This window comes from Apostichopus japonicus, chromosome 8 (assembly GCF_037975245.1).
Source record: "Apostichopus japonicus isolate 1M-3 chromosome 8, ASM3797524v1, whole genome shotgun sequence".
NCBI lineage: Eukaryota > Metazoa > Echinodermata > Holothuroidea > Aspidochirotida > Stichopodidae > Apostichopus > Apostichopus japonicus.
This window is the reverse complement of record NC_092568.1, coordinates 26,011,306-26,036,606: the sequence shown is the minus strand read 5'-3', so window position 1 is coordinate 26,036,606 and position 25,301 is coordinate 26,011,306. Positions and strand designations below refer to the sequence as shown.

At 38.8% G+C, this 25,301-nt stretch overlaps 2 protein-coding genes across 2 annotated transcripts in view; both read left to right on the top strand.

The window, feature by feature from the left end:
* The window catches only part of LOC139971307 (ADP-ribosylation factor 6-like), a 36,780-nt gene extending 12,053 nt beyond the window's left edge, over nt 1-24,727 (top strand). The window contains exons 3-4 of the mRNA XM_071977648.1: nt 19,747-19,884; nt 20,970-24,727. Of these exons, the coding sequence (XP_071833749.1) occupies nt 19,747-19,884; nt 20,970-21,196 (365 nt within the window). The 3' untranslated portion in view covers nt 21,197-24,727. The remainder of the gene's footprint in view (nt 1-19,746; nt 19,885-20,969) is intronic.
* Nucleotides 4-12,197, top strand: LOC139971306 (uncharacterized). The gene has a single exon (XM_071977647.1). The coding sequence runs from the start codon at nt 5,807-5,809 to the stop codon at nt 7,184-7,186; it is 1,380 nt and encodes a 459-aa protein (XP_071833748.1). The 5' UTR covers nt 4-5,806; the 3' UTR covers nt 7,187-12,197.
* Nucleotides 24,728-25,301: the final 574 nt, after the last annotated feature.

Sequence of the window (25,301 nt, the reverse complement as noted above, 5' to 3'; positions counted from 1 at the left end):
AGTTTTGAATCGTAATATTCATCCACCGATCTACAATTATGTCATTTGTTAAAGCATTTCATGAAGTTACCACACACCGTTGTTATATAGACGGTAAATAAAGTTGCTAGTAATAACCATAAATAAAACATTATATAGATACCAATCAGTCATATAAACGTCATCACAGAACGTCATACGATAAGAAATGATTAATATAGGCCTACGTATATTTTGCCAGAAAAGATGACCCCCCCCCCCCCGTTGGTCCCGCTGATTCCTTGGCTCCAACCTAAATCTGTTTCCATATACGTTCGTTTTAATGTTATTATCAAGCAGTAATTTTTCGTCGGTTTAGGTAATATATTATTTCTGTGAAGTTCCCCCGAGTAGGCCTAATGACGTTCATTTTCCTATACCTGTTCTTCTTATTCTCATGAAATGCTACAGCCGGCGTCACTGCATCACTTTAACGGAAACACAAAACGAGCCATCATTATTATAAGTCTGTGTGATAGAGATAACTGTCGTCATAAACAACTTCCCTATAAACAGCTATGCAAAGTTTGGGAGATCTCACAGATGTCATATTCCATCGAACACAAGGCTGAAGACTTGATGAAGTCTAAATATGACATCGTCAAGCCACATACTTTTGCTTTAATTATTGGTTGTGCCATACTTTATTCCTTACATTGCTTATTTTCTGTAAAAGGAGTTGGATTTTGGAAATGTTGATTATAAAATATTGAGTCAACACGACCTCATGCATAGCATAAATCCCAGTATCAACACTGTATATAAATATGAGAAACATGAAAATGAAAACAGAAGGAAACTAATACGTTTCATATCCTAATGCAAATTATTACATTACAGATTTAACAAATGACAGCTCCCGGACACGACTCTGAACCTGCCAATCCGTGCAACATATTTATCTTAGCTGTTTAGGGAAGTTATCCATAACAATGATTTCTGTCGTATAAGCTAAAGATGGTGATTGGGTTTGTGTCTCCTGTAACTTTGATATTATATTCATACATAGAGTGCGGAAAGTGAGTGAGAGATGTGGAGCGGCGGGGACGGAGGGGGGGGGGGTGTGTGGTTGCTACAAGGTTTCGTGACGTTTGTATTGTGCGTTAATGATGTAGATCTATTCAGTTTTCGTATGCAGAAATATGCCTCATATGAAGTGTTGGTATTGCTCATATACACGTTTCACGCCTATACAATTATACTTCGGCTTACGCTTGTTTATATCAAGTAGGTCTTTAAAAGCCCTCAAAAAAGGACGAATAAATTGTTTGGAATAGCCCTGGGTGTGCGTAAATTAAGATTCAATCAAAGGGATACTGATATTACATATCATCGTATGATAAACAGTACACAGTTCAATGCCACAACTGTGTATCATAGCCATTCATAGATCCATGCATGGTTTATAGTTGGTACCGAAAAACTTACCGCCAGGTTTATTGTGTTTGTGAAGATAGAGTGCAAGGCAGCTATATATTTCGGTGTTCATATACAAGCAGTAATTGGTATATTGCAACCAAATGCTTATCTTGTTGAAAATGTTATGGAGCGTGTAAGGTATTTCCATACACCCATGCAGCAAAGTGTTTACCTAAAGCCCGATGTGTCTCCTGCATAAGGAATGGCGGTGCAATGATCGTTGACTGTTTGAATATGAGTGAACTTTATTTCAATATCTAGCAAATTTGAGGGCAATACTGATACCGTTTAATTATATGGTGGTGTGCATTGGTCTTAAACCCAACGTGTAATTATTGCATATGGTGTATACGTCGCATATGCATTTCATGGCTAAAAAATAATGCGGTGGATAAGTTGTGTCCAAATAGGGAGAAAACGTATTCCACGACATTCAACGTATATAGGCATTTGTACTCACTGCAGGGGGTCGCCATGTTTGCTCCCCATGGGAGAGTTTGGTCAAACCACAAAGCATGATCGTTGCGACCCTCAAAAATGTGGAACTCGTGCGGTCTTTTCTATAGTATACGCCTTTATCTATATGTTGTATAAATAATAGCGAAGGCGACAATTTTTACAGCAGGAATCATGCATGGGTTTGCGCAGAAGCACTTACAATATGATGATAGTAATATCAAACTGTAAATATTACCCCCAAAAAACTTTTGTAAACTACGTGAAGAATTCACGAACTTGCAGGTTGTTTCTATATGAATAGGCTAAATACATAATATGATATCCTTATTATTATATGTTCCACTATATAAAGAAAAGACCTCTGAGGTTGACTGAACTAATTACTCTCTATTTTGTAATTGTATAGTTCATTGACCGCTTCATTTTTCCGCCCTTGGTATTCAACATGAACATGGATATTTATAGACCGAATCAGTAGCGCCGTTTGTGTATCATTATTCTCTTCCCGGTAAAGTCTTTTCCTTGTAAGTGGCTTCATCCTGTTTGCTGACCTTACGATGTGTATATTAATATAAATGGTAGGGCGGGAACAAAAATGTGGTTAGTCTACATGTTGCAATTGGAAGGGAAATGAGCTTAGTAATTACCTATTTACAAGATTTCATTTATCTTGAGTAAAACCCCCAAGCAAAATCAGTAGACATTTGAGACAAAGAAACTTGATAAAAAAACACTGACTCATGTCTAACATCTTTGGCGCGAAAATGTAGAAAACATATGTCGTTATCTTGGTCGATATAATTGGGTGCAACTTTGAGCATGCGCAAACGAATTTCGCCAGTATCGTCTGCTGACATATGCATAGGGAAGTTGTCACTAGTACAACAGTAAACATATACAAGTGGCAATTATTACTAGTCATCAATGTGTTTCCAGAGATATAAAAAGGTGTAATGACCAGGATGTAGTGATTTAGAAGTGTAAAACTTCCTTTTTTTTTAAACACATAGGCCTTTAGGTTCAAAAGTCAAAAGCGCAGTGATTTTTCCCGAAGTTCCATTCTTGTATGACAGTCTAAGTAATTCCACACATTCTTCGTTTTTGAGTCGTCATTAAAATTTACAAGTAGATGTATCGCTCTCCAACCTTTGACGAAGATCATGTGTATTGTCTCTATATTCCCTTTCGAATAGACACGTGAACAAGGATATTCCGTGTTGACTCAAGTTGATCGCTTAGCAAAATTGCAGAAAATAGACTGAATCTGTAGGCGAAAACCACATCATCATTGCATTTTATTTTACGAAGATTCAGTTTTAATATGTCGTGATATTTGTAAATTGTCTTAGTTTTCTTTAATATTTGCCACTTCATTTATCCACAGAGGAATAGAATACAATATTAGTATACAATATATAACATACAATCATTTTCCGTGTTGTTACCCTTCCAGATTGGTTAGAATGATTGGGCAAGTCGTTACAATAATATTGATCATAATAATATCAGTTTAACCATTGAAAAACACATTTCAAATTATAATTTTTTCAGTAGGTGCCCGAACAATTCTCAGCATATTGCCCGAATTTTCCCAAAATGTTGGTTGGGGGGCTGCAGCCTCCCCCCCCCCCCGCCTCCTACGCCTATGGTTATGATCATACAGTTACGTTGTAAGGGGACTTGAGTTGAGAGTGGATAAGCTTGTTCGCTTTTCGTGTTCATGTTCTTTCTGTCTTTGGTGACTTACTTTCAATGCGCTACAGATTTTTCAAGCCTACACATGGTGTCAAGCCTACACATGGTGTTAAATGCTATCGGATTCATATGTTGTGCAAATGAGAGTACATATGTCTTAGTAAGTGAGTAAAAAAAAACAGTAGGGTATAAGTTATAGTAATACCACGCCCTTAAATCCGACCCACGACCACAGCGTGGTACCAAAAGCCTTCCCTCTTATGTCGTATTTTTCTTACCCACAAAAGAAACCGTGAACTACTTGCCATTTGGCCCTTGGATATTGTGAAAGTTAATCCGCTCTTAAGTGAACACTTTTTGACGACGTTTCTTCTTTTCTATTTAACTCCATAATATTGCGGCATATAACGCTAAAGAAGCGGTCATTTGGCGGTTTTCCGGGTGTTTTCATTACGAAGTAAGAATAGATCGTGGGAACATATAGCGGACGTCAATAGAAATCAATGAATAACCAATGAATTGCATGGATTTATTGTAAGAATGAACGTACTTGAACCAGGATCGTCAGAGGTTTGTCGTAAACTTTGAACTTACGTAAATCGTAATCATAACGCAACTGATGTATTGAAAATGCCCCCCCCCCCACCAATGCAAGGTTGGAGGGGATGGGAGGATGGAGGGGGGGGGGAGTTGAGGGTCGCTTTTCATATTATTGTTTGAAATTCCCGTCTGCTGACCAAATCGCTTTATTTACTCCGTACTGGTACATCCAGTGCATATAATATATCCGTGTCGATGACAGTTTCCAGGAATTGTTATTTCGAAAATCCAAACCACTAATAGTAGTTTTTTTCTTCATAAATGTGATTATGCGTATAAGATTTAATCAAACCACGTGTTGCGTTCCAAATAATTGAATAGCCAGCAATATTTCAAAATATATTTCTAGTAGAGCAGTACATATATTTGAAATTGTGAAATTGACTTCCACCAAGAATCTATTCCTTTGGGGATAATCGTAATTTGGTGGTATTTCTGGATCTTTATGAACAGAAATAACATTTGCGTATTAATATATCCAATTCATTAGACCCATATATAGGGCCACATTGGGCCACCTATTCTTTCTATCTGGTGGGACCTATGCAGAAGAAAATTTGTCTTGCATTGGCAGTTCTTTACTCTGTGGAAAGTTCCTTTGCATTTGATATTGGTTTTGTGTGGTACCAACTATGATTGATCATAGCCCATTTGGAGGCCCTTTTTTAGTGTGTCTGTTGGCCCTTTGTAGCAGAAAATTTGTCTGGCATGATGATTTCCATAGTCTGTAAGATCAACCCGAACATTCCAAACCGGTTTTGAGTGGTACCTTGCATATTTAATCTGGGTCAATGCTACGATAATGGGCATTTGGGCCATATTTGTTGGCGTCTGGCGGGCCCTTAGCAGCAGAAAATTTTTCTGGCATGGGCCATTCAGTACTTTGTGTCATTCATGCATTAAGTTGACATTGGTTTTAAGTGGTACCTCGTTCGTTTGATCAGATGCATTTTTAGGGGCCCTTTTGGGGCGTCTGGCGGGCCCTTTGCAGCAGAAAATTTGTCTGGCACGGGCCATTCAGTACTATGTGGCATTCATGCATTAAGTTGACATTGGTTTCAAGTGGTACCTCGTTCGTTTGATCAGATGCATTTTTGGGCCCCCTTTAACCGGCCCCAGGGGCCACATGCAGCAGAGGGACCACGGCAGACATCCACTTTTGGATATACTGGGTTTTTCCACAAATGTTCTAATACTGTCACAGTCTGTTGATTGCTTGTTGTTTTGTGGTTCTTCCACCCGTGTTACAGGGGGCGCTCTCCGGCCGACTGCGCATGTCCGTGGGAGACAACGTGTATTTGCATGGCCGAATTCCTGCACCTCGGGTGCCTTTTGTGTTTGTTCATGCCTGGAGAGTGTCCCCTTGTTGTTAGTCTAATTCGGTGTACGACCCTTACTATAGAGGGACATTCTTTACTTTGTTGGATTTTGGCGTGAGATTGAGTTGGGAGTGGAGAAGGGAGTTAAGAGGAAAAACGGAAAGAGAGAGGAGGAATAAACCTGGTCACCAATTATTACTTAATACTTGTTACTGTTATTACTTTATTACGGTACCGGACCCCGTCACAAATGGTGGAAGTGCAGGGCACTGATACGTTGCAAAAATTCAGCAGTTATGTCTTATAATTTGCGATCAAGAGCCAAATCTTTTGACAATTTAACAACCGCCGTCGAACTTGAGAAAGGTGTCGTAAAATCACCTGATTCGCCCATAAGCAGGAGAGCCGCTGTTAATTCTAAAATGGCGTCAAATTTGCGCCCTGACTCCTTTCATGGTAAGCAAAGTGAAGATCCGTATCTATGGCTCAATAAATTTAAGTCATGGACATTGCTGTCGCAACTCCCTCGAGAGCAAATTGCCGAAGCAATGAATATGTTGCTCGTAGGGAGTGCTAACATCTGGCTAAACTCCTTATCACCTTTAACGAAACAAGATCCTGATTTACTCTACGCATCATTTGAAAGTCATTTCAGCTCCATTTATCCAAAATGGCTGCAAGAATACCAACTATGGGACAGGAAGATGGAACACGGAGAATCGCTGGATTCATTTATTTTGGACGTCGAACGCCGATGCAGTAGGCTCAAGAAAGTGGATAAAGAAAGAACTGCTGCGCTGGTGAGAGGGTTAACGCCACCCCTAAGGATGTTCGTGATCCAACGGAATCCGAAAACCTGGGAGGACGCCGTGTCGGCAGCACGACTGGCAACCGAGGCCCACTCTATCAACAACGCCACGGTGAGCGCAGCGACTACTCGACATGCTGACCAGTACGATGAAAAAACGGACAATTTGGCTCAGCAACTCTATGAACAAAGGAAGGAAATACAAGACCTTACAACGAAGGTGTCGGCGATGTCAACTCAATTGTCGACCCAGCAGATCTCACCTTTGGATAAGGTAACATGTCAAATATGTTCTCGGGAAGGTCATACCGCCCTGCAATGTTATTCTGTTCAAAGTATATTAGATCGAAATCATAATCAGTTCCACGTTGGTGATACCGTTTACCTATACACCCCCACTATCAAACCTGGCCAAACAAAGAAATTGGCTAAACCATGGAAAGGCCCATATTATATTGTGGAATTGCCATCTAAAATTCATGTTAGGCTAAGGAGACCAGACAATAAAGCTGTGCCTGGGTTGATACATGTGAATCGAATAAAACAAGCCGTGGTTCGGCCTAACCAAGGACCGGATGATACCACCCCTCCGGTTATTCCGAACCCTGCCCCTGGTAGAGATCTAGTCACTATTGATACAAAGGAATCCTCCCCCACGAACCAGACTCCGGCACAAAATGAGTATATTGTCGAGAAAGTATTAGGCAAACGTCAAACTCGTGGGGTTTGGTCTTATCGGGTTAAATGGCAGTCCTTTCCATCTCGTTTTAACTCATGGGTAATATTTGATGACTTGAACGACGCATGTAAACAATACGTCAAGAGATCACATAATGTCTTACCTACTTATAAGAAAAGACGATTTTAAGTGTTAGCTTACATTTAATATATTTTTGTATGCGTAAACAATTAAATTTAATGTTATATATTTGTTTGTCTTAACTATTTATAAGAAAAGACGATGTTAAGTGTTAACTTACATTTAATATATTTTTGTATGTGTATGTGTAAACAATTAAATTTAATGTTATATTTTTGTTTGTTTTTTAATGTTGGTGGTGGGTTTGGATTGGTACACTGTTGGATTTATTGTGAACTGTATTTTTGGTATTTTGCTCAGTGGCATTCGCACTTTAGGGGGGCGGGTATTGTCACAGTCTGTTGATTGCTTGTTGTTTTGTGGTTCTTCCACCCGTGTTACAGGGGGCGCTCTCCGGCCGACTGCGCATGTCCGTGGGAGACAACGTGTATTTGCATGGCCGAATTCCTGCACCTCGGGTGCCTTTTGTGTTTGTTCATGCCTGGAGAGTGTCCCCTTGTTGTTAGTCTAATTCGGTGTACGACCCTTACTATAGAGGGACATTCTTTACTTTGTTGGATTTTGGCGTGAGATTGAGTTGGGAGTGGAGAAGGGAGTTAAGAGGAAAAACGGAAAGAGAGAGGAGGAATAAACCTGGTCACCAATTATTACTTAATACTTGTTACTGTTATTACTTTATTACGGTACCGGACCCCGTCACAATACTCAGATATTGGTACCTCGTTCGTTTGATCAAAGTGCACTGGGCTGCCGGGCTATATTGTCTTATACGTTTGTCTTGGAATGCGCCCTGCAGCTTCCCGTGTTGCACCGTATAACCGAGCATGTCATATATACAGTTAGATGGTAGGTTCTGGTTCAAATACGCATATAAGCGTATTACTGACCATATGAATATATATGAATACATATATATGAATAGAAATTGAAACCGAGTGTTCAGTGATCTGATATAGTTAAGTGACCGAAATAACGGTTACCTCATTAAGTGACCTAGTTGAATGACCCAATAGAGTTTTCCACGTGCATTGGCAAAGGCCAGAGTTTGTTGAAAGATAAAAACTTGAAAGCACTGTTAAACCAATATAAAAGGGGAAGGGGAGAAGTCTGAGAGGGGAGTACGAAGGGGGATATCTGATAAATTTGTATAAGAGGGAGAAGTCTGAGGAGGGAACGGAGAGGAATATTTGGTTATTTTTACCGGGGGGGGGGGTGTGAATAATCTGAGAAGGGTACGAAGGGGTATATTTAGTTATTGACTGACGGAAAAAGACAATGATAATACATGAATTATAATATATGCTACGTTGTCTATACAGTTTAAGCCTGCTACAGTTTTTATGTCATTATCGTAACAACCATTTGTAGTAGCTGGGCACTGGGGCCATAAGTAAATACAAAATACTGTACACCACATGTGGGAAACATATCCTACCTATCTTAATACATTAACCAGACCATTGGAGGATGTTTATTGAGTGTGTCTTTCATATAAAGGAGAGGGGTACCCGGGTCATGGGTATAATGTAAAGTACAAAACTTAATTCTGTAGATTACCTTTGTCTGATCTCATCAATCTGTTTGTGATGAGTATATGATCCCATTGATCGTTTCCTTGAGTGTTTTAAATGAATCATTTAAACAATGAATCGTCATTAAAAACTCACAGTGTTGCTTCTTCGATTAGTTGTAGCATGTAGATCTCGAGAATACAAACCTGTCACATCCATGACTCGTAGAATTCTGATTAAGCTATATCAAGCTCATGGGAATGAGTTGGGACTGTGGGGTGATAATGGGGACCCGTTGACCTTCATGTGGCACCGACGATGGGAACAATTGTAATGCTGGAAGATAAATGAAACAAGTACTCTTCCGGGAAGTCGTATAAGTTGACCGAGGCTATAACGTATTTCTTCTAGATCGTTATACATATATCTTATCACCTGTATACTGTATGCGATGAACGACTGTTGGTCAATTGGCTTCAATAGCTCGTACAGTATTTATCTACGTATTTATCTACGTATGTATGCAATAATGCATATAGAAACGGTGTCTGCTGTATATAGGGCTATATTTTGGGATGCATTGATCATAATATATTGTTATCAAGAGTGTAAATCTCGATTGCCGATCTCGAGTGAACGCCCCAACGTCTGAGAAAATAGAAATGAAAATACACAAGTTATTTCCTGCTAAACAATAAAGAAGTAAACTTGCAAAACCATCAAATGAAAATTACCACGAAAACAACGAGTCGGGGAAATTTTGACATTTCGCCATTTCCTTATGTTTTCAACAAGGAAGTTTCGTGTGTTTGTGTTTACTTGATAACTCTTCAGTTGTCACGGATCTTGCATGTTTGTGGACTAATATTTACTTGTTGCACAAATAGAATCTTGAATCGTATGTGTTCACGTTGATTATAAGCATAAACAGAAGGTGTATTTGACATGACATTTTCTACAAACTCGTATAATCATGAGAAAATTCGAAATCATCATAACATAACATCGAACTCTAATAATTGCAAAACTTTGTATGGTATGTATAACGTAGATTTATTAAGAGCTGGGTGGAGACTTTATACTATTGATTTTAATCAAATTATTTATTAATATTAGAATTTATACAAATTGTTTCTTTCTTTCTATTGGCGGGTGGAGCATGTACAGTAGCTATCTGATACCATGAAGTAAGATAGGTATTGGTACGGTAGTTTATAACCAGGAAGAGAAAACCTAGAACGGACGATTTAAAAATATAATGACAAGTGTCAAAAGTAAATAGTTTTACGGTTGTGTTTATTCCTATCTTTGTGGACAAACTTCCCTTTCTTGCGGTTCCTTTGATTCACAAGACCGTCAGTTCATAACATAAGAGAAGAAGGAAACTACTCTGTAAGATTTAGTCATACCTACAGGCCGAACTGGTTTATTTTGGTTTTTATTTATTTATTGTTCGATAGCACTTTAAATAAGCCGAGTAGATACTATTTAAAGAAATCACTTCATGTTCGCACACCTGCACAAGGAAGTTCAGTACCGTACGTCAATATATAACTCAATCCGATACAGGAATTACGTAAAAGTAATATTAGGGAAATCCAGAGGTCTTCTAAATAATCAACATATAGGCTTATATAGGATATGACATTATCTGAATCATGTTTTTTTAACCGTGTCGTCATGCTGGCTGCGTCGCCTTTGCGTGGAGCTATACAGCTGCCTCTGTATATCTTTCTTGGACCTCAGACTTTACAAACAGCTATTTCGATGAATTTTCCCAATCATAAATCGACATAACCATGTTTATCACAGACTGTATCGCATGAACTGCGAAAAGGATCACAATATATTACAGTGTATGAATAAAGATATTCTGAAAGATATATACATTATCGTATCTCTAGACCCTTTTGGCGTTCCATACTATAGATGCATGGTAAACATCCATCCATACAACATCAACCCTCACTGTTACTGCATGCACGCCACAGAGGTTGCATAGATATGTATTGTGATATGTAATTTAACGGCAACTTTTATAACATAGGAAAGTCACAACATGAAAACAGAAGTTCGTTTTGTTGATATTCTATTGTGGTTGGTATACGTTAATGCGAGTTGTACGTTATTATCATTTCTACAGCCTAACCTATACCTGCTGTGTGTATACTGCAAGTGTTTTATATTCTTTAGCTGAAGGTTTCACTTGTTGAGCTGGTTACCTCACTATTGCGAGACTTTAGTTGGTATCTAAATTTATTGCGATGAGTAAGTCATGACTTTGACAAAGTTTGGCATTTTCAAAACTTTATGCCAATTTCCGTAATACTCTTTACGTCAGATTGTCATGACCCACATCGTAAAACTCTGTAGGGGTGTCTCTTATACATTTCTGGGTGTGTCATTGACCTTTGACATTTATGGTAAATACAATAACAATCTTGATACCGTGGGAAGGTCATGACCTACCCACCGGAGGCCTATATAGTATAATTTGTAACCTGTGGTATGATCGTGACGTCATGCAGAGAGAACGTCTGCGACATGAAATGAGACTGTGCTGAAGAGTAAATCCCAGACAAGAAGCTAAAAAATTACAGCGCTGAACTAAACCAAAAAAAATCACGAAAATGCTTTTGAAAAGTAATCTTCTGAGAACGATTTCAAACAAGTCTCTGCAAAGTCACAGACAAGTCTATTTTAGGAACGGAGACAGTGGGGCGAAATACAAGCCATCTAACAAAGTAAGGGTTGTGGTCGTGAGGTAGCTGAAGCCGACTCCAATGTAGGGGAGGGGTCTGGGGGCCTCTCCCTGCCCCACCCAAAAATAATCGAAACGGAAAATGGTGCATTCTGAGGTTTATTTAGGTTATAATTAAATAAGTTAACCAGTTAGGCGTCGTGTTGAAAAAAAAAATGGGTACATGTCAATTACTGGTCGTATGAAGCTGACCACAAAGGCTAGCACGTAATTGGGACACCAGTTATAATGGATAGCATCGTCTTTACCTAATTCAAATGTACATCCATGCACGGTAGCTATAGAACAACTGACCACAAGCACTAAGCCATCACTATACCTATAGATCAGATATGACATAAATCAATTTAATACTTCATGTTTTATTATGTAATACGGTTATAAGGATATATTAATTTAGTTCAAGTAATAAAGTCTTATTCTGCAATGTGTAATGTCCGCGGAGTTAACAATATACAAGGCTGACATTGTATTGCTCTGTTTTGGGTGACAATTGAAATGACCTGACATAGCTTAATATTTCCTGGGTGGAAATGGTTTTATTTGGATTACCGTTACATCAACAAGTGAAAGCAAGTTTTGAATTCATTGCAATGTAGTTTCTGATACAAAACGATGAACAATATAGTCAAGTTCTATATATATAGTACTGTTTACCACACAATGAAATATCAATATAATACAACGTAATACATATACATCTGTAGCGTCGTAAGTAATATGGGATGTACATTAGGATGACGCATTGAAAACTCTATATGGTTTCCTTTTGAATTTCTTCTGAGGAGCTGGTGTAGTGGTATATGTGTGGTAGAATAGGTAGTCCAGTCGCTTTGAATAATTAATCCGTATAGGCCTATAGGTGTCGTACCACAATTAGTTACTCCATTTTGACTTTCACACTAAAACTAACTTTCCAAGGCCGCTAGAGCATAGATAGAAGTTTTCAATTGACATGTCCTACCCACCATATGATAGCTGATGGCTTCGGCTATAACAGCACATTCAACTTTTGCCACCAGGCCGTTTAGATTATGAGCTAGAAGAGCTCCAAGGTTATAAAATAGAGCTCCACAACCCATCTGCCAGCAGTCTGGCTGTGGACTATGCTTGTTTCACCCAGGATTTCCTAAAATGCCTTAAATCACTTTTAATCCTCCACATATTTTTAACCATCAGTATAGATTATTTTATCCTCTTCAACATCCAAGCATCAAAAAGAATAATGTCTCAAAAAATGCCCCAAAAAATCATTACAGTAGGTCACTTTAGGACTATTTTCCGACAATGTGTTAACCTTTCAGGCGGACGTACACTATATATACTCTAACCAGGGAGTTGTTACCATAACAACTCCCTGCTCTTACTGTGGTACGGTATACATAAACCTATGCTTAAGTACCGTATGTAGTTAACAAAAACAAAAAGGCGCCAAGAAAACTAATTGACATTTTCTCGAACGGCTTATGAGGGGGAACGAGAGGATTGCGAATATAAATTAAGTGCGAACCAAATTTTCGAGAGAAGCCTATACTTTCCTATGAATTCATTGTGATATTCTTAGTAACTTACGATTGCTAAAATATTAACCCTCGCTCTCAAGGGCGTAGGAACCGGGGGGGGGGGCTGGGGGCGCCAGCCCCCCAGTGAAAAATGTGGAGGGGCGGAAGTATCATTCCGCCCCCCCGCTTCGCAAGTCAGAAAACCCCTTTTTCATTTCCAAATGAGAAAAAAAATCTCATTTGGAGCACCAAATTGCATCTAAGGCCTGGTGAAAATACAAAATTAAGTTTACAAAATGGAGTGGGTGTTGAAGTGTGCTATATTGCACCAAATTGCATCTGAGGCTACCTGGAAATGCAAAAAAATCCAAAGGGGAGGGGACACCCCCTCCCCTTAGACCCCTCCCCCAGGCCGGCCATCAGTCTTCAGCCCCCCCCCACTCAAAAGTACCTTCCTACGCCACTGCTCGCTCTTATGTCATTTGCGAATGTCATGTGTAACTAACTCGGCATCTCTGGGCTATACTTAAAAGAGTGTCCAATGTGTCGGATAAGTTGCGTATATTTCCTCATGACGAAACAGCGCCTTACCCACCAGTAATGCATACATAATAAACCATAGCAACAATAAACTTACCCTCTGACAATTTTTTTTGTAATGCTTGAGGAAACAATTTTTTTTGCATCGAAGATTGTTTTCCAAAAATAAACCCTAAAATACTGCTTTCATTACATGACTGTTATGTCTATTTCGCAGTTCACCTGTTCAAGGAAGAAGCTTTATTGACTTTTGCACAGACGCAGCTATTCAGGTGTAATAGCCCATTAATCATACCTTCATCTGGTACTTCGATTTCAAGTCAAATTTATCGCATATTAATGATAAATTCAAGTTAAGTCATATGACATCCACATCGCACTGCCGTTATATACAAAATGTAAAAAGGCGATCAAAATATAAATAATGCAAACTTATATACAAGACTATACTATATATACTTCTATGAGATGAAACCCGTGCACTCAGTTCATATTTCGTTAGTTGTTGTCAGACTTCAATGACACTATAATATTATACAATATGAGAACTCAGAAGATTTCACTCTTGGACGTGGAAAATTGGGCCAAATTGCCTCTGTTTTCTAAGTGAATTTAAAACAGCAATGCCATTCCCCCAAAAAACAAAAAACAAAAAAGTATTTGCTTGTTGACCGCATATAGCCTATATAGAAATAGAACAATGACCGTAGAAGTCTATTTGGTAAGTGTAAATAATTGTTGAGGGAGTCGTGATTGCTAGACTAAGCATTTTAGAAAATCAGTGACCTACTCTGGAATGTGACAGTAAGACAATGCCTTAGAACACTGAACAATATTTGTTGTTTTTTGACTATATTGCAATAGATATCTGAGTATCTTAGTTTATAGAAATATTTGTCAATTGCAAATATTCTTTTTGGGAGGGGAGACACGTAGGAGGCGGGTTGAAAGGGTGGGGGGGGGGAGATAAAACCTAGTGACATCACCAAGATTATCAATCTGTCATGATGGTAGCGAAATAGATAATTTGTCTTGAGAGCTAAAATTTTCTTTTTGCACTTTCAGAGATTTTTTTTCATTTTTAGTATAGTAGTAATGAGAGTTGGTTCCTCAATGGATCCCCAGTTTTCGTTATCATCGCCCCATCCTCCACCCGCCTCCGCTGCAAAAGAACCCTGGACATCTCCTGGGTCTTTCATCTCTCCCGAATTTATCCTCATCCCAACCTGTACTCCATCCAGAGGGACCTTGCTGTTTCTTTGGTTCAATAGACTCTCTTTTAAAAAGCTGTATTTAAAAAGTTTAACAACAGTATTCTGAGGTAGGCAAGAGGGACTATACCTAGTGGTTGCAAATATTGTTTCATATTACAAGTGACTAATACCATACTTTAATTTACATTCGGTGTGGGGGGGGGGGGTAACTCCCCATTTACCGCTACCCCTTCGTCCAGCTGTATATAGTGGAAACGCTATCCCGTCTACTACACCCCACCAACTGAAATATCAAAAACCTTTTAGATAAATTCTGGAGCAATTCAACTTCATGGCAATAGGATGGTTTCTGCCAAATCGCATTTATGACGTACTCGGTTGAATCGAGACGTGAACGGTTTTAAAAACCACGTGATCTACTCTCTGAGGAAACGAGAAAATTTTCCTCTTTGTTATATGATCATTATTTATCATTCTTGTATATAACGTATTCCCCGTACGGTATAGGGTATTGCTATATTGGCAAACACCATATCTTGTTTCAATCTAATAAGCAGCTTAGCTTTACAAATAAGCTTCCAAAAAAATAATACGAGCAAGAGGATGAAGTTCAGTCATGTGAAGTGATCCATAAAAGGTCAGAGGTTAGCGGTTTTTTCAACGAAGGATTTGCCATTATGTTCCTGTTAACTTACTACTTATAGCTCAATATACGTCATCCCGTAATCCGAAACGGCGTGATGTTTTAACCCTTTTGTTTGTGTTGGCTTTCGATTTTGGTATATACGCACTATTCCTGTAACCTATACATTACCATGTTTGGCAAGTAGTAGGTCACGGGTGTGGGTGGAGGTATAAACAAATATCTGGTACGCTCCATGTTGTTTAATGTAGAGGGGGAGTCTGGGGAGAGGAGTCAGAAAGGTGAAGGGTGAAGTTTCAATTTTCACTATTATGTTACAGATATTCCGGTGAATGCAGATTGCAGAACTGATCCGATGTACAGACCCCTTTTCCTCCCCCTCCCCAGTTTACATATTAATGTCCACAAAGTATGTCTGTCTTGGTTCCGCTTAAACAGTGGTCTGACCAGATAGTTGTTGTAACGACTCTACCTGGTCTGACCAGGGAGTTGTTATGGAATTCCCTGGTCTGACGGTGTACTGTGTGAAACCGTGAAAATGCAGTTACGTGTTCGTGTACGTTTCAATCAAAGGCATGTAGGAAAGTGCGCGCTAGCTTCAAATTGCCGTGATAGCCGTTTTATTTTGCGGTCTGCACGGTATTCATGACGGTAGATAATTTACGATTTCTGATAGTTACATCGTTGCACGTGCCTCCTCCGTCATCGATAGTAAAATATTTGAGCTTCACGCCTCCACAGTTTATGCACCAGCGAACTTGACCTTGGTGAGGTCACCTGTTTAGTTATGACTGCACCAAAGAGCGTGACCTACAATTTGCTGAATACGGTCGAGTGTGCGGATAATTATGCACGTTCTCTGCTCATGATCGTGTTAATCTCGCCTGAGCCATGCATACTCTTTGGTGTGTGCATATCAGTATTACACTGGTGTATGATTCTATGACATCCAATAAGTCTCCCTATATAGATATTGACTGTTTATTTCAAATAGACTACACTATAAAGTGGTTCTCTCTGTCATGTCAGGCAAAGAAAGCAGGAATGCTACGCATGTGCCGATAATGGTGAAGAACAAACGGTCATGTGCCTGCAACTTATTCCATGCAGTGTCATGTAATTATTGGTTACCAGACAGAAATGCATACTGCCTCCAACAAATAGAACTTTAAATTTAAAATCGAAACTTAAAGCAGTGGGTTGTTAGGGCAAACGCGGTTTACAGAGTTGTTCGTATTCTACAATACAGCATAAGCAAAGAGAATACCCTTACATGTGTGTACATGTGTATAAATGTATGGTCTGGGACTTCTATCCTATCGCCCACCCCCCTCCCCTCTTTCGCCATCAGGAATTTAAAAGATAACAATGATTACAATGAGTATCTATATATATATATATATATATATATATATATATATATATATATATTTATATATACCATTGTAGTTTAACACCTGGTCTTTGTGACAAAGTATAGAAAGCTAACGTATATATGCCATGTAGATCTTATATGGTAGAAAGATGTGAAATTATGCTACAAACAGTGACCATAAATGATTAGGATTCGTGGCGTCTGCTCATTGGCCACATGAGAATCGTTTCATTCTTATAAGACTGAACTGGTTTTATTTTTATGTCGTTAAAACAAAAGTCTTTATGTTGTTGTTGGCAGACTTCCTACCGGGTCGTTTGCAGTTGAACAATGAGTAACAATATGGAAATGGTTTAAAAACTCTCTTGGGTTGCCTTTGACCTTCCGAATGTATTTGGTGACTGGAGCCGAGTCATCGTCATCGAGTTGATCAACTGATGACAGTAAAGTCTCTGTCGTATAACTTCGGCATAGGCCGATGTCTGATTAGTATATGGAAGTACAGTAATGTTTCCTTTATAGCCCTATTTTAGTCGGCTTTCAATTAATTGATTGCATGACCATTACGTATTCCCGTGGAATTACTTTGGGGGGGGGGGGGGGGGGCTTGGGGATAGTTTCGAAGAGAGGATGTGTCCCTGGGCTGTATGTAGTATTTCACAGAGGCTCAAGTAAGGGGCAGAGCGGTTTCGGAGAGGACGGTTTTCCGTAGTCTCACTGTCGCTTCGTTAACGAGCAGGATGGTTACAGACAACACTGCACATATAGTCTGTTTATTCTGGCCCGGTAGACTACCATGCGTACGTGTGCACTATTTTAACTTATTGGTATAGGGGTGGAGGGTCCCTGGGAATTCCAAGTGAATAAACCAAGTTTACTGTGCACATTATAGCCTGACTGATGAAGCATAAAACACTAACATGTTTACATAAGGCCTAATACAAAAGTGTAAGCATTATTGGCTTGATGTAACCAGCAACAAAAAGTTCCCAAACCTGTCTCGCTCGTAATTAATTACCTTATGACATGTTAATTGCGTACCTTTGCTTTCACAATCTTTGGTAAAAATTTACGCATGCTGTAATGCTGCTGATATATGCCTATATATAGGGGCGACGAGCCGTCAGTAAGTTTAAATTCCGTGTGAACTTTCCCTGTCGTATCGTTTCATTTTCGTTTGTTTAGTTTAAGGATATATTGTTCCACACATTTTCAATTGACATTCTGACAATATAACAACACACGAACGTGTTTTTTTAGAGTCATATCAGTATATATAGCTAAATCGTTTTGTAGTTCCTTGTATGTCTTTGATAAAGAAGAATGACTAAATTGGAACCCGAGAATTTATGAATAAAGGAGAAGGGAAAGTAAACGGTATTCAATCGTTATTTTCACTCTCTCGTGGACTGTCATAATATAATTACATGACAAGTGGAGGCCAAGAGTTCTCAGAATTCATGTCGCTGCTGACAGATTCAGATTCAATTCATAATTTCCGTAGACGTTAGCATTAAACAGGAGTTGGTTTCAGTTTCTTCCAATATACATATAATACGTATATTACAATTGTTTTTTAACGAACACACATACGGACAGAATGAAATTTATAGTTATACAGTCAGAGAGATGGACAGGGTGATAATGAAAGATCTACATTGACACGATATCGAATATACCAATATAAACAGCACGCATACATTAATAACGAAGCCGATTTTAAAAATTTATTCATATGCAGGATTAAAACAATGAGAATAAGTCAATAAATCACATCAAACATGATTTATTCCCATGTTTTTCTTTATTCATTCGAACATATAAATGTGACTTCATTCTTTTATAGATAGGCTATTGCAGTTGTATTATCTAAGTACTTTATTTCTAAAGTGATTTATTAGTTAGGCCTATTAGGACTTATTACTGCACTGTGATGAAATTTACGGCATGTCTTACTTTCACTGAATATAGTATAAACGAAAAAGAAGAGGAATCCTTTTCTCATCCTGTCACAAATACATCACAAACAACCACTGGACTAGGGTATAAATTGCTACCGACAGTCACCCAACCGGCGTCCTTGCAAGGGGGGGGGGAGGCGGGGGTGGTGGGTGGATTAAAACAAGCGGCGCATTTGTCACCTCGGACGAAACTGGCACTTTTCGTGACCAAAGGGACCCAAGGGGGCATCGGTCCCGAGCCGGTATACGTCGGCAGGCAAATCCTCCCATCTCCAAAATATTGCAGGCCATAGAATGACATGAAATGTTGGCTATGTCGCAAACGAGCATTGCCTTTTTGTTCAATGTATATTTATCGTTGATTAACGTAGCAAGATGACATTTGAGATTTGTCTCATGTATGTTATAGCAGGATTCAGGGTTTGATTTGCACTTACCAACAATTTGGTGGTAGTTATGTTGTATTGATTGTAAGCTCTCATTATAAAAAAAAACAACAACAACAACTTAATATCATTGAATGCAGAGGTCCTATTTTGTGAGACAATCTAATATACGTTATACTACTTCATGACTCGACAAACTATAACAGTATAGCAACATACTCTGTATAATGTCTACAAATTTGGTTATATTTGTTTGTGATATGCAGATCGCAGGATATATATGTTCACTGTATTTGATATACTGTCATGCTTGCCGGCGCGGATCAAAGGGTGTGTGACTGTGTGTCTATAAACTTTCCCCCTACACCTTCTTACTTAAACTCATACATAAATCCCAACATAGTTATTTGCACAACCTACATGTGCTCAAAGACCCAATTCAAATATGCCTCACAATGCACCAATTTGATAGTCTAAAAACTGGGGGGGGGGGGGGGGGACCTCAGACCTCAGACCCGGCTTCGGCTTCATGGATCTTGGATACACTCCTGGGTTGCATTTGATTCTTCGAGTGATTCTTGTCATCGGTTGAAATTTACATACCGATGTACGACAATTTACGGGTTTCATTTTTAATTTGTAAACTTAATAGACTTGTTATTTTAACCAGTGTGTTGTATAAAAAACATTAAAATGCATGTCTATTTTATTACAGGTTTAATATTTGTGGTCGACAGTTCCGACAGAAACAGATTATGGGAAGCAAGGGATGAACTATTCCGAGCGTTACAAAATCAGTACATGACCCCTGGGATACCAGTGGTTATACTCGCGAACAAACAAGATCTTCCTGGTGAGTAAGATTATTGTCTTTTATTGGTTTCGATGTAACAGCTAGGTCATCATGTCTGTGTTTCCGTCTGTCTGTTTGTCCCTACATTTCAGCATGTTTAAAAATGTGTCTATTGTATATACAACCCACGAAAATAAGTTAGCTCACTGAGACATTGAATTATCTATAACTTGAGCATGTCCTGTAATAATTAGGAGGGTAGAAAACTCTACAAGAGAGATAGAGAGAGGTAGCCTAATTTTGAACATTTGTTTTAGCAAATAGAAGCAGCATGCATGACTGAGAATTTGAGATCATATCCAGTTTGAGGAACATCTTCAACTATTTATCATGAGTTTGAGGTTGAGCATGGAGTTACAGTAACCATGGCAACATATGACATATACCGAACTTTCTCTTCTAAGAATTCCTACTCTTTTGACGCTAAGAATATGGCGCTGTTCTTTAGGGGAGTACTCTCTCCAACTGTAAATACCCGCAGCATCTCTGGCATTGACCTGTAGGGATAGACCGAATTGACAATGTCTATACTTAAGAGCAGGGAAATCGTTTTCCTGCTGCATTTGAAGATAAAAGAGCGTCCAAAACTCAGAAGAAGAGCTTGTGTTATAAGTTCATTATCAATTTACCGGACATTGTAACAGCTGTACAAATAAGATACCCCGGTCTATAAAGGGACCGTTAACAAACCCATTTTGTTAATGAGGGAAGCGGATACACAAAGGAATCATTATCCATCAAGTTACGGTACTTTAATATCAAATTCATGCAGAAATAGACGTAGCACACAGTATACATAGGATCGATGAAACCGGAACCTTCTTACGGTAGTTCTGAAGGGACATGTGAGATGTAGAATTACTGTGTCACTGCTGACTTTCAGTATATACGGTAAGCTTATACACCCTTACACACTGTGGTCTCTTGGAGATCTGGTTATGAGTTTGAGCGTAGTTTAGCACCTCCACCCCTTCCCATCCCCTGTATGCCATGCCTTTCGTATTATACCCATTATGCCCTTTAGACTATATTAATACTTCATTACCGCCATTTTGTCTAATGAAGATATTTTCTTTCTCATAAAGGTGCAATGAAGTCAGATGAAATCTCTGAGATATTGGAATTAAAGCGTCTTTCCCCGCAACATCCATGGCACGTTCAGGAGACGCAGGCACACGAAGGGGACGGCCTTACGGAGGCCTTTAAGATTCTCGCCAGAATGGTCAAACAATTCCATAAAGAGCTGTCAAAACAAAACCCTTCAATAGTACAGAAGGCAGCTAGCTCTTCCGTTGATGCTACCGAAGTATGATCCTGTACAACAACGTTTAACACGTTTGAAGATACGTAAACAGCAGAACTTCTGTATGGAACTTTATAGCAAGAAGCATCCAACTTCTGGCCAAAGAGAAATGATATCTAAACCGCATTTAATGTGGGGTATGATTGCCAGTCATCCGAGCATTGCCATTTGTTTCCAAAGTCTGTGTTACAAACAAAATATGTTTCAGGACATGGGTATATAAACAAAAACTGTCAACATTATGTCGGCCATCATGGAAGTTTATTACGCATACTTTTGAATTTCAATTGCGATGGAGTTCAGTTCAACATTTAACCTATGGGAAGCCCTGGCTAACACTGACAATGAAAACTTGAGAAAATAGTTGTTGTATATTTTAGCAAATAATGATGACGCTCGCATCTGTATGAATAGTCATACTTTATATTAACACATATATTTAATATTAATTTTCAAACCGAATCAGTCAAACTGAAATAATTGTAAGAGTAAGCTGCAGGTCGATTCTTCTGCAGCCGGCAGAATTCTATTTAACAAACAGGAACATCCAGGAAGATCAGATTGGACGACTATTTCCGCCCAAACATATGTTAAAAGTATTGCATAGGACATACGTGGCCTGCTGAACGGACGATCATTTACTTCGATATCTCAGAATTAGTACATAGTATATTTAATGAAATTGCTTCTCGGCCTTTTGGGTAAGATCATGGGTAGTATCTGTTCCCTTTCGAGGGGAATGGTGATGCACATCCGACGATGATCACACAGTCACAGTCTCGATGCAAGGGGACTGGGGTTGTCAGTTGGTTCGGTTGTTTGGTTTTCGTGCCCAGGTTCTTTCGTGGGTGACTTTTCTTAAAAAAGTATGATTGTAAAATAGCAACGCAGGCTAAGGGATGGTCTTCTATATATATCTGGCTGACAAAACATTTGTCTGGTATGGGCCTATATTTTGGCTTAGCATTCGATGATACATGATGAAAATGTGTAGGCTATATATAAGTTTGTAGAAGTTTTATACAATGATTGGTATTTAAAGTGTACATACATATGACAACAGTTTCTATGCATATATTACAGGACAATCAAAGCCCGGTTGTTTTGGATGTGAGTGTTCTCAACATTACATAGATAAGAGAAGGGACAATGATTGTCTCTCTTTACTGCTATAGACGAAGTATCCCATACCTATATTTGTTAAGGGAGCATACTACATAGACTTTTCCCACTTACACACGAAATGGTCAAACTGACTTGGTATCTAAGCCAGCCGTTTTGATTAGGTATAAAGCTACCGCCTCACTGGTAACTGACACGATTACCATTCATGGCACCTTCAAACTTCCGTATCTACAATGTAGACCGTTAGCAACGAGTGTCCAAAGTTTTTGTTATTTGTCGTCTTAACTCATCGGTCAACAAATTTTCTTTACTGCTCTTTTGAAGGCCCTGAAATAGAGTTCTAAAATGGTCTCAGTTGCCCCAATTTCACATACTTTCATTCAAAAGCATCAACATCCAACCACAAAGAACCAAGTCCTATTTGAAGGTATATACACAACCTTCCGTTGCTTTTGGCACCTATCCTAGGAAATAGAGCATTATGGTGGAATGCTCTGTATGACGTTAAAAAGCTGTTAAGGCCATGATGATAGAGGGGGTAAATACAAATTGATATACTTGACTAAGGCCAACTTGGAACTGTTCATAAGGACGAATTAGCACTCGTCGTAGATTGGTTAGGTGCTAAGTGTGCTTGAAACCTTAAACATTTAAATACTTGTCTGGACTCGGAAGAGTGAAGCTCTATCCATGTAGTTTCTCTGAATAGCTACACTCAGGCCTTATCGTACCTTTGTCCTTCATAAAAGTCTATTCATTAACTTCCCAGTCAAGTTACTTCTTTGTTTTACTACCAGAAATCAATTATTAATAATAACTACATCACTTCCATGTTCCGTCAGCTATATAGTTTCTGGGCACGCGCGATACCGTATACAGATACGATGTGTAAGAAAAAACTAGCCTTAGGTCAAGTTAGGCTATAACATTGCTGTGTAAACCAGATTGAAGAAGTGTGTCGTGACAGTTAAAGCCTATCAGCGATACGATACTTGATTATAGGTTCGTGTTGTACACTGCAATTAAGTTATCAGCAGAAATACAAAGTGAAATCAAAAGGTGAAAGAAATTTCTTGTTTTCAATTCCAGTGGGTTGAAAAGAGTATAGTCTTTATAAAGTCTGCATGAAATTATACGTGAATAGACGTTTAATAGTCCAATTCATAATAATATTCAACACCGTTATGCCCAAGTTTATTATAACCATTAAGTCAGGATTAGACTAAGAGAAATGCATAAAACCGAAACCGATCCAAAGATAATTGGTTTTTAATGATCATTACTTAATGATTCAAGTTTTCCATGCATCAAGTCGTTGCTTCAGTTTTGATTTTATTTCTGGATATGGATATGCTGCAAAATACTGGAATCTTTTGAGTATTATTCACTTTGCAAGTATAGCTTTCATATACTTGCGAGAACGGGTGATAAAATAACCACGCACCGTTTATCTGAAAATACGTCACATTAAATACTCTTATTTGATTGGGTAATGCCTCCCACGGACTCATGGGCCTACTGCAGCAACAAATATCTCTGTACATCGATATAGGCCATCAGCCTACCCCAATTGAGTATAGGCTAGGACATGAGCTATACTTCGATAGACTTACATGTGGTAGCCTAGGTCACATTGTTGCTACGACAATATGTAGATTTGGGAATAGAAACAGTGCATGTTGACGCAATTGGCTCGTTCGTTGCAGGAGTAACTTTCAGAATGACGTCATACTTCCATGAACTTATACAGTGATATTGCGTCATATCCCAAAAACTTTGGCAATTGTAGGCTACAGAGCATTGTATACCGACGCTTTGAGAGCACAATTTCAATTTTGTTGAAGTTAATATTTCTGTCGCAATTGCCAAATTTACTGAATTTTCGGCGTCGAAGCAACCACTGTAAGTTTAACTAAAGGACATACTAAGTGGTAGTGATATGCAACTATATAGTATAACGGTGGTTGCTGTCAACGGTCGGTGAAGTGCAACTAGCACTAACGGTGGTTGCTGTCAACGGTCGGTGACATAAATCAATAAAAAAACTTTGCAATTACGTCATCCAATGGCGATGAAGTATATCAGGATATGCCTGTTATACTCCTAAAAGCAAGCCAACTTTATAATATTTATGTAACTGCGACGCATTTGTAAAAAAAAGTGTAGCTAGTTTGTTTTTGTTTTTGTTTCTTTTTGTCTTTGTCAGTGTATTGCGATTATTTTAATTATAGATACTGCGAAATGGCTCCAGCAGTCATCATGAAGATATTGGTATCATGTTGGATTAAAGTAAAATCGTGAAAAGTTAATTAAAAACAAGAAGAAAGTTAAATGTACTACATAAAATGTGTATATTTTCTGTAAATAGTCAATAAATCTTAACGAGAGCAAAAATTTCATTAGTTCTAAAACAAATTGTGTCCGTTTTGTCATTTATTTTGGTCAAGGAGTTGTTATTGGTTTTCTTGGCCTATTCGCAATCACAATCACGTTCATAATATATATATATATATATATATATTCTTTTCAAAACAACCCGCCGTATTGGCTAAAATAACCATACCAATGGCCCGGTATAGTCACCTCCCGTGAAAACAACGTTCAGTCCCCGGATGTATGTCACACACGGCCCTTGAATTAAACTCTCTGATAAATTCCGCATGTTTACCCACGAAACCACAACCTATATATACATCACTGTGTAACTTATTTCCCTCGGGGAAGAGGGTGGTGAGGGAAGAGGTGAGGGAGGTGAGGGAAGAGGGTGGTGAATGGGATGGGGAAAGAGGTGGGGAAGAGATTGAAAGATCTTCTGTGACAGCATAATTTCACGCTGAAGTTTCGCATAAGTATACACACAAATATTACAGACCAGACATCATGAGACATGTCTGTCACTTGAGACATGTCTGTCACATCATGAGACATGACCAGACATCATGAGACATTGCTTAGGGTTTTATACAAGGCAGAGTCAGGCTGCAGCGCT

Coding starts and splice junctions, on each gene's coding strand:
- LOC139971306 (XM_071977647.1), top strand. CDS start 5,807: ATGTCTTATAATTTGCGATCAAGAGCCAAATCTTTTGACAATTTAACA.